Genomic DNA, 15703 nt, shown 5'->3' on the forward strand with positions numbered 1-15703 from the left:
CAGGGGCGCGGGTAGACCGTCTCTAGTCTATCCTGTGGGTGAAAAAGACCACCGTGAAATTAGGCCGTCAAGGCAGGTGTTCACGTTAAACTCTCGACTTCATTGTCAGATGTGCCCCTTCTGATGATCCCCCTTCTACCCTACATTGAAAATTTAAATTGATCTTAAACCACAATAAAAATTAGTTGTCTATTTGACTATTTTAGAAAATTCTGTATGAAGGTTTTGTGTAATAAAATTTTCACTGTCGAATTAAAGACGAAAGAGGCAGAGCCATAGTATAATGACGCCACACTTCAGGATAATACATTTAAGAGAGATTGCGAATAGATATGAGCGAATTCCAACTGGACAGGTCGGCACTACTGGAAACTAGTACTGACGCAAAGTTTTTATTGTTGAAAACCTACAAACTTCCTGATTTTCAAAATACACACATATGTATGTCGGTAGTTAAATGTTTACAGAAAAACTTTGAGAACATTTATGCAACTGTCCACAATAAGTTTGTCTTAGACAACTATTAAAATAAACAATTTGTTATTATTATAGGATGATGACTGATATATTCTTAGGTTTAATCAACCAAGAAAGACGTATTGTTCTTCAAGGCAATACGACCAAAGGATAGAATTAAACTTGGAGTTTCATATGTTCGGTGCATTCGAAGATATAGAAACAATATAGAATATAATTGTCCTAGAATACATAGTCTCAGAGAAAACGGCTAGAGATGTTATTTACGCAATATGCTTGCCTTTACTAGGAGAATATGTTGGGGTTTTAAGTAGTAGGCTTCAAAATTCGATTACAGTTTGGCAAGTTTATAGGTTTTAAGTTTGTTAGTTAGTTTGAAAGGAGGATATACATATATTCATGAAATCCGAAGAAAAACACCTAGGCCTCTATCGGCCTTGTGTGCTTTTTAACCAGTACCTCAGGTGGGAATCGAACCCACCACCGGTTTTAAAAACTATGATCAAATTAAGACATATCAGATAAATTGTCATGAGATCATTTTCCAAAATCTACTTTTTTTTTAGAAAATTACGGAAATATTTATTCTCTTGTGATAACAAATAAACTTTCCAATGAGAAAATGAACCCTTAACACGTGTTAAATGAATACAATAATCTCTCTCTTTAAGAAACAATTTCTATAAAATACAAACACTCCCTCTCACATTCTTGAACTCTCTCTTTCTCTCTCTCAATAATTCTACTTAAAACTGTGTTGTGTTAGGGGTTGTTGTTTTTGTTAACTGTTTGTGAAAGTATATGACTGTTGTTAGCCGCATGTGTATGAGTGAAGGGAAATAAAACTTCATTGGTTGTTGGTCAAAAAGGAAAGCAGCTGCAATATTTAAACATAGAGTTAACAACAAAAGAGCCTACAGACAGGAGTACAACAACTACAAACAGATATGCGCAAATAAAATAGCACCTAATATGTAGGAGGAGCAAACATACATACAACAACAAAAAAAGTATATAAACCGTTATATACTAAGGATGTGTTGTTTATTTACACAAGTTGTTGACAAAAAAACTTGACATTTAGCAGAAGAAATGGGTGACAGACAGGTAGTTTATAAATTAGCCATTAAGAAGGTGTGGAAGAAATAAAGAGTAAAGATGGTTATGGTTTTGTTAGTGCAACTAACAGGACTTTTTGTTATTGTGGCATTTTAATCAATCATTCATTTAAGCTTTTAATTAATGGCTTTGGCGAATAAGCGAAACCTTTTGCAAAGCAACAAAATAAACAATAATTTTAGCTTTTTTTAAGTGGAAAAGGATTGTGTTTATGCTTTTAGATATTAACCCTTTTATTTAAGAAAAATTCTTAAAAGAACGGGGTGGTTGTTTAGTTTACTTTTGTAACCAGTTTATCATTTATCAGCAACAGAAATTAAAATCCCTTTTAGATTATGAAAATTTAATAATTGCATTTGCTAGCTTCCTATGCTGCAACAACCAGCAACTACCACTTTGTGGTCTGACTTGTCTAATGACCTGTCAAATGGATGTAAACACTGTGATTTCATTTCACACCACATCAGTTTTGAAAAAAAAATTATCTTTTTCTATATGCTAAAGTTTCTCATAGTTTAAAATCAAAGAGGGGAGGGTGTTGTGTGTTTGTATGGTTTATTTGAAAATTATTTTAAATTTATTAAAAATAATTTTCAAAATTTCGAAATGTTTTCATTTTAATTTTTTTCACCTTTAATTACATTTAAAATAAATGTGAACTCATTACATGTGTAGTTTTTCACAATTACAGTTTATTGTTGTTGTGCTCGGTTGGATAAATGACTGAAAGAAAAAAAGAAAACCAACGCCAAGCGCATAAATAAATGAATGGATGGATGGTTGGCCAAAGTAGCTATATGGCGGTATCCCATCAGTTTTAATACAACATCATTTATCTTACTAATTTGCCACAATCTAATACATTAAATGATCATCATAAAGAACATTTCAATTAAAATAATTAACAACAGAGAAAAAAAATAATATTAAAGAGTATCATACTTAACTACACGTATGTACATATGTATGTATGTAGGAATCACTGTGGCATGCAATATAATTAAATTGCGGCAAATTACATATATAAAAACTTGATTTTAGGGAAAAAATTTAGATTTATATAAAAAAGAAGATTATTTGTAGATAATTTTATGATCATATCCAGTAAGATATAGTTTGATTAGCAAAATAGAAGATTTACCATACCATACACAGAGGGATTAAAATATAACCGAGTGGTACCAAATTTATACCAATGTGTTTTTAATTTTTCAATAACATCCGTTGTCAAAGTATATACATGCTTACGGCAACACTATGTAATGTTGACAACCAAACATAGTCAAAACTTCGTTTATATTGTTGTTGTTGTTGTCGTTTATACGAGGAAAACATATGTGCAGGATCCCCTTGATCAGTCCTCTTATTTGGCAGCTTTGAAAGTCATTCATAGAGACGCCATAAATTCCGCGGTCTCAGGATACCGCATAAATGTCGTAGCAGACATGGAAGAAAACCTCCCGTGGAAAACTAGAGTAGTTCTAGCACAACTAAGATCAGGATAAAGCAACAGGCTCAATGTCTACTGGGCACGTATAGACCGTGCCGTCCCCAACGAATGCCCTGCATGTGGTCAGGGCCCTCATGACACCCACCACATATTCAACTGCTCAGCCAAACCTACATGAATCTGTCCAATGGATTTATGGATGCATCCTGTTGAGTAGAACAATTTTTAGGACTGGACATTGATGTAGAACCCCCCAACTAGATTATGGTATAGTTTTAGCTGTGGTAAACGTGGTAAACTCACAGATTGTTGTCAATAGTAAGTTTGCCACGTATGTTAACATTTACACAACGGATGTGTATACAATTTAGAATTCGACAACGAATTGTTGTAATGTTGACAACGTTGCGTTGTCTGTCACTCTGTGTAGTTACTACAATCACAGTTGAAATAAATCAGTGTTGAATTTTCCATGATTGAAATGGTAGCAATTTTTAATTGCTGCGCTGACAAAAAACGCGGAAATTTTTCATACAAAATATATAAAAATGAGGAAAAAGAAAATAAATATGTGAAAAAGAAAATAATTACTCCTCCTCCCCCCTAAACGCTTGAACTGGATCTGAGCCTGGCTGAGCCTGGTATGGCGGTTTAAATCTCTCTTTTAATGACTTCTTTACAAACTGACGCATTAAGTAGGACGAGAACAACGTAAAAAACTGTCTCAGCCTCAGCACTGTATTGTCAGAATTAAGGTTTGCTACTTTTCACCGTTCATTATTGGCTATCTGATGGCGATCTGTCGTTAATCGACATTGCAGGAAATATTTGTTTACGCGAGCCATACGAGTAATTCAATTCTAAATCGAACATAGACATCTACTCAGAAGTATAAAACATTTTATGTCAACTTACAAATTGTCACGATTGTAAGATTGTTAGTCATTTTCTAAATATTTTTCGACCAACTTTGAAAGATCGAAAAACCGTGTATATGTTGCTTAATAACAATTTTTTTTCAATTCTATATGACTGACCAGCAACTTAACAGACCCATTGTGCAATTTGCTCAACAAGCATTTATAAATGAAGCCTTTTGAAAACAAACGCATTTGAGCACTCAATTAAGCGCAATATATAATTATCTTTTAAAGCAAAAGTAACAAGCAGCAGCAGCGGCAAACCAGCTACTCACTCAGTTACAGATACAGCAGAATATAAAATTATGCCCAAATGTCAGCCTACGAAATATGTATATAAATATATGTATGTACACTCAAAGAAATAATTAAGTTATTTAGTTTGAAAGGAGGATGTATATACACCTAATACGAAGAAATACTCATAGGTCTCTAACGGGCCTGTTGTTCCTTCCTTAACCAGGGCCTTAGGTGGGAAACGAACCTAACTCCTACGGTCTAATAGCACTAACCTACCGCAGAATTTAGTAATATATACTTAAGTCAATCCGGAGTGGGTTCTAAAGATACTGTTTTACCTAATTCAAGTACTTGACTCTAGTGCAAATCGGTTATATTACGTTTTATGCTAAAGTTAAAAAAATAACTTAAATTTAGTAAGTTTTTCTTTCTGTGTACTAGCACACAATCATAAATATGTCTGTACAACTTGTAATGAAAATTAGGATGATAATTTGAATGGCAATAATGTTGAGAAGATGATGTTCATGATGGTGGTTGTTGGAAGAATACATAAGAAACAACAACGTCTTTTCTAATTATAATTAAACATGCGAACAAATAAGCTTGGAAAAATCTACCAAAAAAATCGAAGTAAAAAACAACAACAACAAAAAACTCATGAAAGCAACAACTCTTAGAAATTAAAAAAAAACGCATTATTTTAATTCATCCGCGTGTATAAAAGATGCAGAATATTAGAAGTAATACAATGATATATAAAGGCCACAAGTTGATTGCCTTTCATGATGGGGGAAAAAATATACTAAGTTTGAGGGAGAGATAGATATAGAAAAAGACAAACACAACAAGTCTATATGTTGTAATTAAAATGAAAATTGAAACATTTAAAAATTATTTCTAACTCAACTCAAGTAAGAGTGCGATTTTTTGCAACGAATGACTGACACACGTGCCAGCATGTAATCAAGCTCATCACATGATTGCATTTCTTTTTGTTTCCCTTGCTTCTTTTCTTTTACTTCGTTATATTATAATTATTCGGTGAATTAATATACTTTTTCAATTAAAATAAATGAAGAGCTAGAGCAGCAGCCATCCCTTGGTTATGAACAAGCAGCAATTAATTTAGTTAATAATTAAATGGCATCATTTTTTTTTTTTTTTTGGTTGGCCGGACTTGGTTAATTTGTTATGTTGCCTGAGGCACGTGGTTGCTTGAAATTAAGAATAGAAAAAAATTAATTACCAATTCATTTTAATGAATTATACAATTATATTCAACTATACTTAATGTCTTAAAGACACGCCCCTTCTAAACGAAATTGGTGTTAGGAAGTAATTATCAATTACAGTTTTTATATATGTTATTCATTTTCGAATTAATCTTTCGGAAATTACAACTTAAAAGCTCTATTAGTTTCTACGTTATATGATGAATCAGCTGATTCGTTTTTGACCTGACTTTGAGTTTTTGTATGAAAAACTTGAATCGCTAAACTGTTTGTGGAGTCAGCATAGGATTATGAATTAAATTAAAATTAATCCTCCAAAGCTAGTTTAAGCTCCCAACAATTTAAACTTGAGCAAAAAATGTAAAAGTGAAAACAGCTGATGAAAAATAATAAAATGTTTATAAAAATAAACATTAAAATGTTTAAATTATTAGTATCAATTAGGGAGACATATGTCCAATTTTAGGTGAAGAATTAAAATTAATCCTCAAAAGTTGTTTTTGAGTACTCATTAAGTTTATTTTGTTTGCTAGTTTACGCGTCGAATGGAGGTGGTTTAAACTTGAGCAAGAAATGCAAAAGTGTAAACAGCTGATGCAAAAAAAAAAGAATAAAATATTTATTAAAATAAACATTTAAATGTTTTATTTATTCTGTATTTCAATTACCTTTAGGCATTCAGTTACGCAACGATCCAAAAAAATTATTCCAACAAAAAACTGAATAGTAAGAAAGAGAAGAAGCAATTCCATTTTGTTTAGGGTTCTATAAATCGACTTTCGAATAAACGAACAATCGACTTTTTGTGGAAAAAAGTCGAAAAGTCGAAGTCGACTATTTTGTTCCAAAAAAAGTCGATAACTCGACTATGGTCTTTAAAAAAAGTTGAAAAGTTGACTTTGTTAATAAAAGTCGAAAAGTCTGGAAGTCAATAAAAGTTGATAAGTCGAAAAAATCGAATAAAGTGGAAAAAGGTCGAAAAGTCGGAAAAAGTCGAAAACTCGAAAATTGTAGAAACAAGTGAAAAGTAGTCGAAAATCTTAGAAAAAGTGGAAAAAAGTCAAAACACTAAAATAGACGGAAAAATTCGAAAAAGTCGAAAAAAAATGAAAATTCGGAAAAAGTCGAAAATTCGGAAAAAGTCGAAAAGTCAAAAAATGTCGAAAAGTCGACTATTTATAAAATACTTATAGTCAAAAAGTCTAAGTCGAATTTTAATTAAATGAAAAAAGTCGAAAAGTCGACTTTTCGTTTCAATTATAGAACCCTAATTTTGTTTCAATGCTTTACGAATGTGTGTATTCTGCGTTATGATCGTACCTATGTTTTTGTTTGTAGCCAAATGGAGAAAATGTCGATTAAATTTTATTTGTATTTGTTCGTTTAAAATTTAAGTTTTTATTAATTTTCATATTACATTTATAATTGTCTTCTTCTTTTTTATAAATAATGCATTGTTTTGATAACAAACAGTGACGTTTTCTATTGTTTTGTATGACATTACTGCGAAATTTAATCTTGTACTCAAAAAAATCCAAGAGGTAGGGTTCTATAGTTGAAACGAAAAGTCGACTTTTCAATTTTTTGCACTTAGTTAAAAATCGATTTTTTGCATTTTATGCAAAGTCGATTTTTCGACTCTTTTCATTTAGTTAAAAGTCGACTTTTCTACTTTTATAAATAGTCGATTTTTTCCGACTTTATCTGACTTTTTTCGTCTTTTTCCGAAATTTCGACTCGTTTCGTTTTTTTTCGACTATTTTTTTTTACTTTTTTCGAGTTTTTCTGACTATTTAAGAGTTTTTGACTTTTTTCCACTTTTTTAAAATTCCTTATTTTTGACTTTTTTCTACTATTTTCGAGTTTTCGACCTTTTCCGACTTTTTACGACTTTTTATTCCCAGACGATAGTCGAGCTATTAACTTGTTTGGAACAAAAGGGGATTAACATCAGATTAAATTTATTTTTAGATTAACTAATCTTGTCATTAATTGGCATTTGATTGCCAAAACAAAAAACTGCTGTAAAACGAACGGTGCACCGCTAGTGCCAATAAAAAATTCTAAATTTTTCCTAAAAATTAGTGTAAGTTTTCAATAAGAAATTAATTTTTTTACTAAAAATTGCAACATTTACTACAAATTTTAATTTATTCAAAAATTTATTTCAATTTCACAAAAAATCAAATTTTCAATAAAAATCTCAACTTGCACCATAAATCACATTTTTATTAAAATTTAAATTTTCTCTAACAATACAAAAACAAAACAATGTTTTACCAAAATTTTTGTTTATATTATATTTTATTAATAATTTATTCGATTTTTACAAAAAAGAAACAGATAAATTCATGGCTCCTATAACTTGTTAATAAAAATAACAAATGAACTATTTATTTTTTTTTAATTTTAAACATTTCCTTTACACCTCTGACCTCATGGTGTACATTAACATTGTTGTTTTGTTATTGGTATTTCTTTGAAATACCACAACTAACAGTCTCCTTTCTAACTCTAGTCAATTTACCCACTATTCATCTTCATCATCATCCAAATCATCATCATCGTATTCCTCATCATCGGAACCATCAACCAACATACTAAGAAATTCTTGTTGATTTTCACTAATTAAATTTAATAGCTCCGGGTTTGTTTCTCCAACACGTTGTATGGCAGCATCTAACAGTTCTGGATGTTGTTGCAAGGCTTGGCGTAAAGTTTGAAATGTAGGATCACCACGAAACACTTCAAAGGGTGTCATCGATAAGTCAGCATCCGTATCAGAATAACTTTCTCCTTCGGGTGTAGATGGTGAGGTGGGAATGCCTTCGATTAGATATTCTACCGCACGATCTGGGTTATAAAAACTGGCGGCTAAAGCTCTTCTTACATCCACTTCGGGATAACCCATGCCCATAATCTGGGCAACTAATTCATCTTTTTTACTATCCCCTGTAGGAGCTGTTGGGGTTTTGAATTCTGCTTCTGCTACTGGAGTCGCCGGCGAGGTAGTAGTTTCATTGCTTTTACTTTGTGTTTTTTCTTGCTCTTTTACTTTGTCTACTGCTATATCTTTAACTGTCTCTTCTTTGGCAGCTTGTTGTTCAGCTTTTGGTGGTTCCTCCACCGGCTGCTTTAGAATCATAATTACCAGAAATTTCTTTACATCTATGTTATAAGTGCTTAGTTTATCCTCATTGACGAGTATTTTACCGGCATAGATTAGTTTTTGCAATTCTGGCCGTACACCAATATCTGGATACAATGACAATTCCTTTTTCAGTTCATAAACTGTTTTTGTTTCCTCTATATCCACCACTAGAGATTTTTGGTTTAAGGTTTTTATTTGTAATTTCATGTTATATTTTTTACTATTCTTTGGATTAATTTATAATTAATTTTACTACTAAATTTCACAATAATTTCGTTTTTGTGTAAATAAACGAAAAACAGGCGTGCAATTTATCACACACACACAAATACACTTAATGTTATTTTGACAGTTTAGCACGTTTTGTTATTATTCTTTGTAGTGTTGTATTTTTGTTTTTAGTGGTGTGTAATCTTAGACGAGTACTCAGTGTGGTGTAATTGGGTGGTGAATTTGTACGTGTATTGATATGTAACGTTATTTAAAAATAACTGTTTTTCGTTAATTTTATAAACTTGATTGCGATAAATTTTAAAAATTAATATTAATAAGTTGACAAAATAGAAAAATATTATATATTTTATTTTCTTTATTGTTAAATATTGTTATTTCGAGAGTTTAAATTATTCTTGTAATAATTAATTTGTGGTAAATGCGATTAGAAATTTTGCAAAATACTTTGGAATTTCCAGAAAAACTCTTTGTAATGAAACAGATCAAGACTCTAACTAACCAACCAACCAACTAACTAACTAAATATCTAACTAACTATCTATCTATATATCTATCTATCTATCTATCTATCTATCTATCTATCTATCTATCTATCTATCTATCTATCTACCTATCTATCTATCTATCTATCTATCTATCTATCTATCTATCTATCTATCTATCTATCTATCTGTATGTATGTATGTATGTATGTATGTATGTATGTATGTATGTATGTATGTATGTATGTATGTATGTATGTATGTATGTATGTATGTATGTATGTATGTATGTATGTATGTATGTCTGTCTGTTTGTCTGTCTATCTGTCTATCTGTCTGTCTGTCTATCTGTCTATCTGTCTGTCTGTCTGTCTGTCTGTCTGTCTGTCTATCTATCTATCTAACTAAACAACTAACTAACTAGTATGCAATATGTATTCAACATACAAATTAAAACAGTTTGTCTGTCAAATAAAAAAAGGATCGGAATTAAATCGGCAGAATTGAAATTTCGGAATTCTTTCAACTCCAATTCAAATTATTTCTTTGAAATCTATGTAAACTTTGTCGAAAATTCTGCCGAAACTGATACCGCTGCCGTAAAATGTTGACATACTGTCACATGACACATCGATTCCAACAACCACAAATTATATAAATTTTCTTAAAAAATCTTATTACTTCCCATAAATCTAATAATATTTTACCAACAATACGAGTAAATTTTTACAATTCCATTATTTTTAAATAAATCAACATTTGTGCTACAAACAAATCCTTTTTCTTTTAACAAGGAAATACACTTTTAACTAAGATTTATTTCCACAAAAAACTGTTATTTTTTAACCCAAAAATAGACAAGAAAATTATATGATTTTATATTCTTTTAATTCAAATTCTCTAACAAATAAATGAAGAAATAGTATTCATTAATGGGACTTTACTATGAATTTGTTTTTTTTTTTCCTTCAGCTGTTTACAATTTTAACTTATCACTCCTTTGGGAAATTCACAATGAAACCCTTTTACCCAGACTCTGCAATGTGAAAAGAAAATCAAAACATATACACTGATTTATTGCAGTTGGTCACTTTCTATAACAATGTAATAAATAGCAGACGTGACTTACGATGTAAGCAAAATGTATTAGAGTTTTTACTGTATTTCATATCACATTAAGGAAGGACACTGAGAAAACAGGCAACCCTTTCCTTTGGGTTTGGTTTTTGTGATATTAAATGCAATAGTTTTGTTCTTGGGGAATATGGTACTCTTGTATATTAATTACCATATATTAGTGAGAGCCTAAACGAAAGCAGGAATGAGTAAGAGTTACATAAAAAGGACTAATGTTTCCAAAACGAAACAAAAAAATGTATTAAGATAAATGTGTTCATTAAATAAATAAAATTAAGAAAAAGTTTTTCTTTTTTTTTCCAAATTATAAAACCCACGTTTAAATTTTAAAACATTTGCAACTGTTGAAAGATTTATTTCTTAACTTTATCCTTTATACAACAAAATGCCAAAAAAAATTAAACGGAAATTAGCTGATTTCTTTTAAAATCCTTTTTTTTAAACTTTAAACCGGAAATCAAAAGCAGTTTATTAAGCACGTGTTTTAAGAAATTCTTCGTATTACTGAAACGTTTGTTGAAAAGTTAATGTATTTATTTCAAGTAAAATTATTGAATTGAATAAATTTTAATCATGTGAACAAACGTGTGTTAGATTTTTATCTAAAAACACTTTAGAATGAATGCGCTTCAACACCCATTTTCGATGCTCATAATACAAAAAAAGTGTGTGGTATTTAATACTATTAATAGTAATGACTTTTTGTTCACATCACATCTAATAACCGATGTAGTTAGAAAAATAGTTGAATAATATTGGAAATATTTGAAACATTAAGCATTTGTGTGAGAATGTGTTAATCAACCCTTATTGTTAAACAGTTGCAGTTAGTCAGTAGTTTAAAGGATCTTTTTCTAATTTTTTTTAGAATAATGTTTTTGGATAAATTCTCTTTCAAAGGAAATCTCCAATCCTAATCCAGAAAGTTTGGAAGAGTCATTTTGATTAAAAAAGAGATTATAGAAGAACCTTTAGTCTTTCGGAACTCTCAATAAACTATCTATCTCTGAAACTAAGCATTCGAATTTGGCCGTTTAATGTCCAAAATAACTTGAAAAGTCATTTAGGGTCAATCTTTAGGTGAAAGATTAGGGATTAAATTAAAATCAATCTTCCAAAGTTGTTTTTGAGTATTCAATTAGTTAATTTTATTTGCTAGTTTAAGCGCCCAATGGAGGTGGTTTAAACTTAAGAAAGAAATGCAAAAGTGTAAACAGCTGATGCAAAAAAAAATAATACAATTTTTATAAAAATATACATAAAAATGTTTAATTTAATGATTAGTATAAATTGTGGAGATTTTACAATACAGTTTTTTGTTTTATATTAAAGTTTTCACTAATTTTCATATAACATTTACAATTGTCTTCTTCTTTTTTATAAAACATGCATTATTTTGATAACAAACAGTGACGTTTTGTGTTGTTTTGTATGGCAGCACTGCAAAGTTTAAAAAGGGATAAACAAAAGATTAAATTTATTTTTAGATTAACTAATCTGTCTGATTATTAATTGGCATTTGATTGACAACTCAAAAACCCGCTCTAAGACAAACAAATCTCGTGATATACAATAAACTTATAGAAATTTGGTTTCCATACAGAAAATCTCAAATTTTAAATCGATTAAATAAGCAAAAGATTATTCTAAAGACCACTATTAAAATCATAAAATGCAAAGAAATCATACTTTTAAGTTACTGCAGTTAAAAGAACCCTTTGTGTAATTTGATCAATTGTAAAAAAAAAAATTTGATTTTGAAAACAAATTTTAAAGCATTAAATTGTCGCTAACAAAAAGAAAACGGACAGACAAGACAATAGATTTAGCGTTGTGGAAAAAAGTTAACAAATTAAAAGTGATGCAGTTTCTTTAAAATATAATATTGAAAAAACAAGCAATCTATCTACTTTTATAATAAATATATATGTTTCCTTTGCTACTATAACTGAAAATGTCACTTCTGGCACGTGTCATATTCAATCGGCAAACTTTGGTCAACCAAGATAAGTGCGAAAATTATAGTAAAATCTTGATAATACTTATAACTAATGATTATCGATATTTAGCTTTATATTAACAATAAAATCAAAAATGAAATTATTAGAGAAAAAAAAAAACATAAATTGTTGCCTAATGTTTTAAGGCTCTTTTTCTAAACCTACTCTAACTTTTACTTATTGTTTGTATATTTTTTTATTCATACTGCTTATTTTTTTTATTTCTCGTGTGATTTTTTTTTATATCCACCCCTAATTAGAAAAGGTCGAAATTCATTGGATTTTTTTTTTTTTTTTTTTGTTTTGAAAAGGGATCACTTTTTTTTTTGCTAAATGAATGCAGTGGTTTGTCAACGACAAACAAACTGTAAAATAAAATTAATGTCTAAATTCAGATTAAAGGCCTGATGACTCTGCAGGACCAGTTTAGGCTATGTATTGCTGGTTATTGTTTTCGGTTTTCAAATTTAACAAATGCATATTATAATATATGTGTGTACGTATGTGTATATATTAATATAATAGTAGCAAAACGTAATAAATATGTAGTTTTAATGTTGCAGCAGGGTAACTTTACTCCATTTAAATTTAATCTATAGATTTTTATTTCGAAAATAAGTAGATTATAATGACACATTTTAATTTGTGGTTTTTCAAGTTCTTTTTTAATATTATAAAAGAAGAAGGTTCTGGGAAGTTGAGTAGTATAGTAGTATAGTATAGAAACTATTTATTAAAAAAAAAAACAAAGAAAATTTAAACAGTTTTAGTTCTAGTTCAATTCTAGTTCAGTTCTAGTTCAGTTCTAGTTCAGTTTTAGTTCTAGTTCAATTCTAGTTCAGTTCTAGTTCAGTTCTAGTTCAGTTCTAGTTCAGTTCTAGTTCAGTTCTAGTTCAGTTCTAGTTCAGTTCTAGTTCAGTTCTAGTTCAGTTCTGATTCAGTTCTATTTCAGTTCTAGTTCAGTTCTAGTTCAGTTCTAGTTCAGTTCTAGTTCAGTTCTAGTTCAGTTCTAGTTCAGTTCTAGTTCAGTTCTAGTTCAGTTCTAGTTCAGTTCTAGTTCAGTTCTAGTTCAGTTCTAGTTCAGTTCTAGTTCAGTTCTAGTTCAGTTCTAGTTCAGTTTTAGTTCAGTTCTAGTTCAGTTCTAGTTCTGTTCTAGTTCTGTCCTAGTTCTGTTCTAGTTCTGTTCTAGTTCTGTTCTAGTTCACTTCTAGTTCAGTTCTAGTTCAATTCTAGTTAAGTTTTAGTTTAGTTCTAGTTCATTGGATTTCAAAATTTCTTCTATAGAATTTTCAGAGTTAAATCGAATCAAGGTTATTTTCTTTAAAATATAAAGGAAAAGACTACAGCCCAAAATAATTAAAATATTTCAAATTCAAATTTTTCTTTCTGTGTAAAACGAACTAAAATAAATTCACCACTATATTATTTTCACATGGCAATGATTTCCGCACACACACACTCTCTCATCGCTAGCAAAATACAACACTGTTTGTACTCGGCTACTTTGTTGTTGTCATAAAATGCAAAAAAATCGATAACCGCACGGCATAGTGTTGCAAATATTTGAGTATTCTCTTCTCGCTTGCTTATGTTTATTTGCAAAAACGAAAAACTGGAAAACCAACAAGAAAACAATAAAATTGTCAAAAACATATGTTTTTCAAACAATTGCTGACACATCGTCCCTATTTTAAGCTGCCGTCATTTTTGTGTGAAAATCATTGGAAAAAATCGTTTATTTGTGCAAAATAACGAAAAATATTTTATGATAGACTAAAAACGAGTGTATTATTGCAGTCGAATTGTGAGTTTTTGAAAAGAAAAAGTGTGCTAGCAACGCAATAGAAGAAGCATTTGGAAAAAAGAAAAATTTAAATACTAGAAAAAAAAGAAGCAGTAATCATGAAATTGACTATCAAAACACTCGACCAGAAAACATTTTATGTTGAATTCGATGACACCAAAACAGTTTGGGATCTAAAGGCACATTTGCAAAAAATGCCCGAAGTAGGAGTGCAGCCTGAACTACAACAATTGATTTATGCAGGACGTGTGCTGGACAATGATAATGTCTTGAAAACATATAGTATCGACGAGAGGAAATTCTTAGTTGTAATGGCCAAGAAAATACCAACAGCCGCTGCCGGAACAACAACACCAGCTGCTGCTACTACTACTGCAGCAGCAACACAGCCAGCCGCAAAAGCTGCTGAACCAGATGTAGCTAAAACTACAAGCGCAAGCTCGAAATCAAGTGAACAGAGTACAGCCTCAGCCACTAGTGCAGCCTCTGCCTCACAACCAAAGACTGAAGAGAAAGCCCCAGAAAAGGAAAAGGAAACAACGGCAGCTACAGCTACTGCTGCATCCACTGGCACCGCAACCGACAGCAGAGCCCCTCAACCTTCATTAGGAATTGGTAATGTTTTAGATGTATTGGATATTTCACCCACGGCAGCGGCTAACGAAGATATGGTACGAGAAATTATGAGTATGGGTTATCCAGAAACCGAAGTACGCCGCGCTTTAATGGCTAGTTTCAATAATCCAGATCGCGCCATTGAATATCTTATTGAAGGCATACCCGATATACCAGACATGGTAAGTATGCCACAGCCAGCTGCCCAACCAGCAGCAGCTGTACCAACACCTGGCGCACCCACTGGTGGACCAAATCCCCTTAACTTTTTGCGTGAGGATCCACGTTTTAACCAAATGCGCCGCGTTATTCGCCAACGCCCCGAACTGTTAAGCAGTGTTTTAGCTCGCATTGAAGAAACCAATCCCGCCCTTTTGGCCGTTATACGAGAACATCAAGATGAATTTGTCGCCATGATAAATGAGGAGGCTGGTGTAGAAGCCACCGAAGGAGGTGGTGGCGCTCCCCGAGAAGATGTTGTGGAAATTGTGCTAACCGAAGAAGAAAGACAAGCTGTTGATCGCTTAGTGGCCTTAGGTTTTCCCCGTGAGATCGTCTTACAAGCCTATATAGCCTGTGAAAAGAATGAAGAACAGACCGCAGACTTTTTGTGTCGACACATGGAAGACTAGAGCATTAATCAAGGGAGAGAGAGAGCGAACGAGATAAAAGTTAGAAGTAAAGCAGCAATGAGTACACAGATTGAAGGAGTCAAAAGGAAGGATATTCTTACACATGTTGTAAAAATATAATCTATATGCATATAATATTGAAGATTTAATTTAACAACTAAAATACATGATAAAATTCGTAATAATTCTTGAGATCAAATCAATATC

At 31.1% G+C, this 15703-nt stretch overlaps 3 protein-coding genes across 3 annotated transcripts in view; 1 reads left to right on the forward strand and 2 right to left on the reverse strand.

Moving 5' to 3' along the window:
• The window catches only part of LOC111675324 (LIM/homeobox protein Lhx2), an 82420-nt gene that overhangs the window by 60480 nt on the left and 6237 nt on the right, over nt 1–15703 (reverse strand). The gene's annotated exons all lie outside the window — the stretch shown is intronic.
• Nucleotides 7716–8978, reverse strand: LOC111675325 (UV excision repair protein RAD23 homolog A-like). Its single transcript, XM_023436056.2, has one exon. It carries the CDS (start codon nt 8797–8799, stop codon nt 7972–7974), a length of 828 nt encoding a protein of 275 aa, XP_023291824.2. The 5' UTR covers nt 8800–8978; the 3' UTR covers nt 7716–7971.
• On the forward strand, nt 13994–15695 carry LOC111675323 (UV excision repair protein RAD23 homolog B-like). The gene has a single exon (XM_023436054.2). The coding sequence runs from the start codon at nt 14348–14350 to the stop codon at nt 15494–15496; it is 1149 nt and encodes a 382-aa protein (XP_023291822.2). The 5' UTR covers nt 13994–14347; the 3' UTR covers nt 15497–15695.

Source organism: Lucilia cuprina, chromosome 3, assembly GCF_022045245.1.
Source record: "Lucilia cuprina isolate Lc7/37 chromosome 3, ASM2204524v1, whole genome shotgun sequence".
NCBI classification, from domain to species: Eukaryota; Metazoa; Arthropoda; class Insecta; order Diptera; family Calliphoridae; genus Lucilia; species Lucilia cuprina.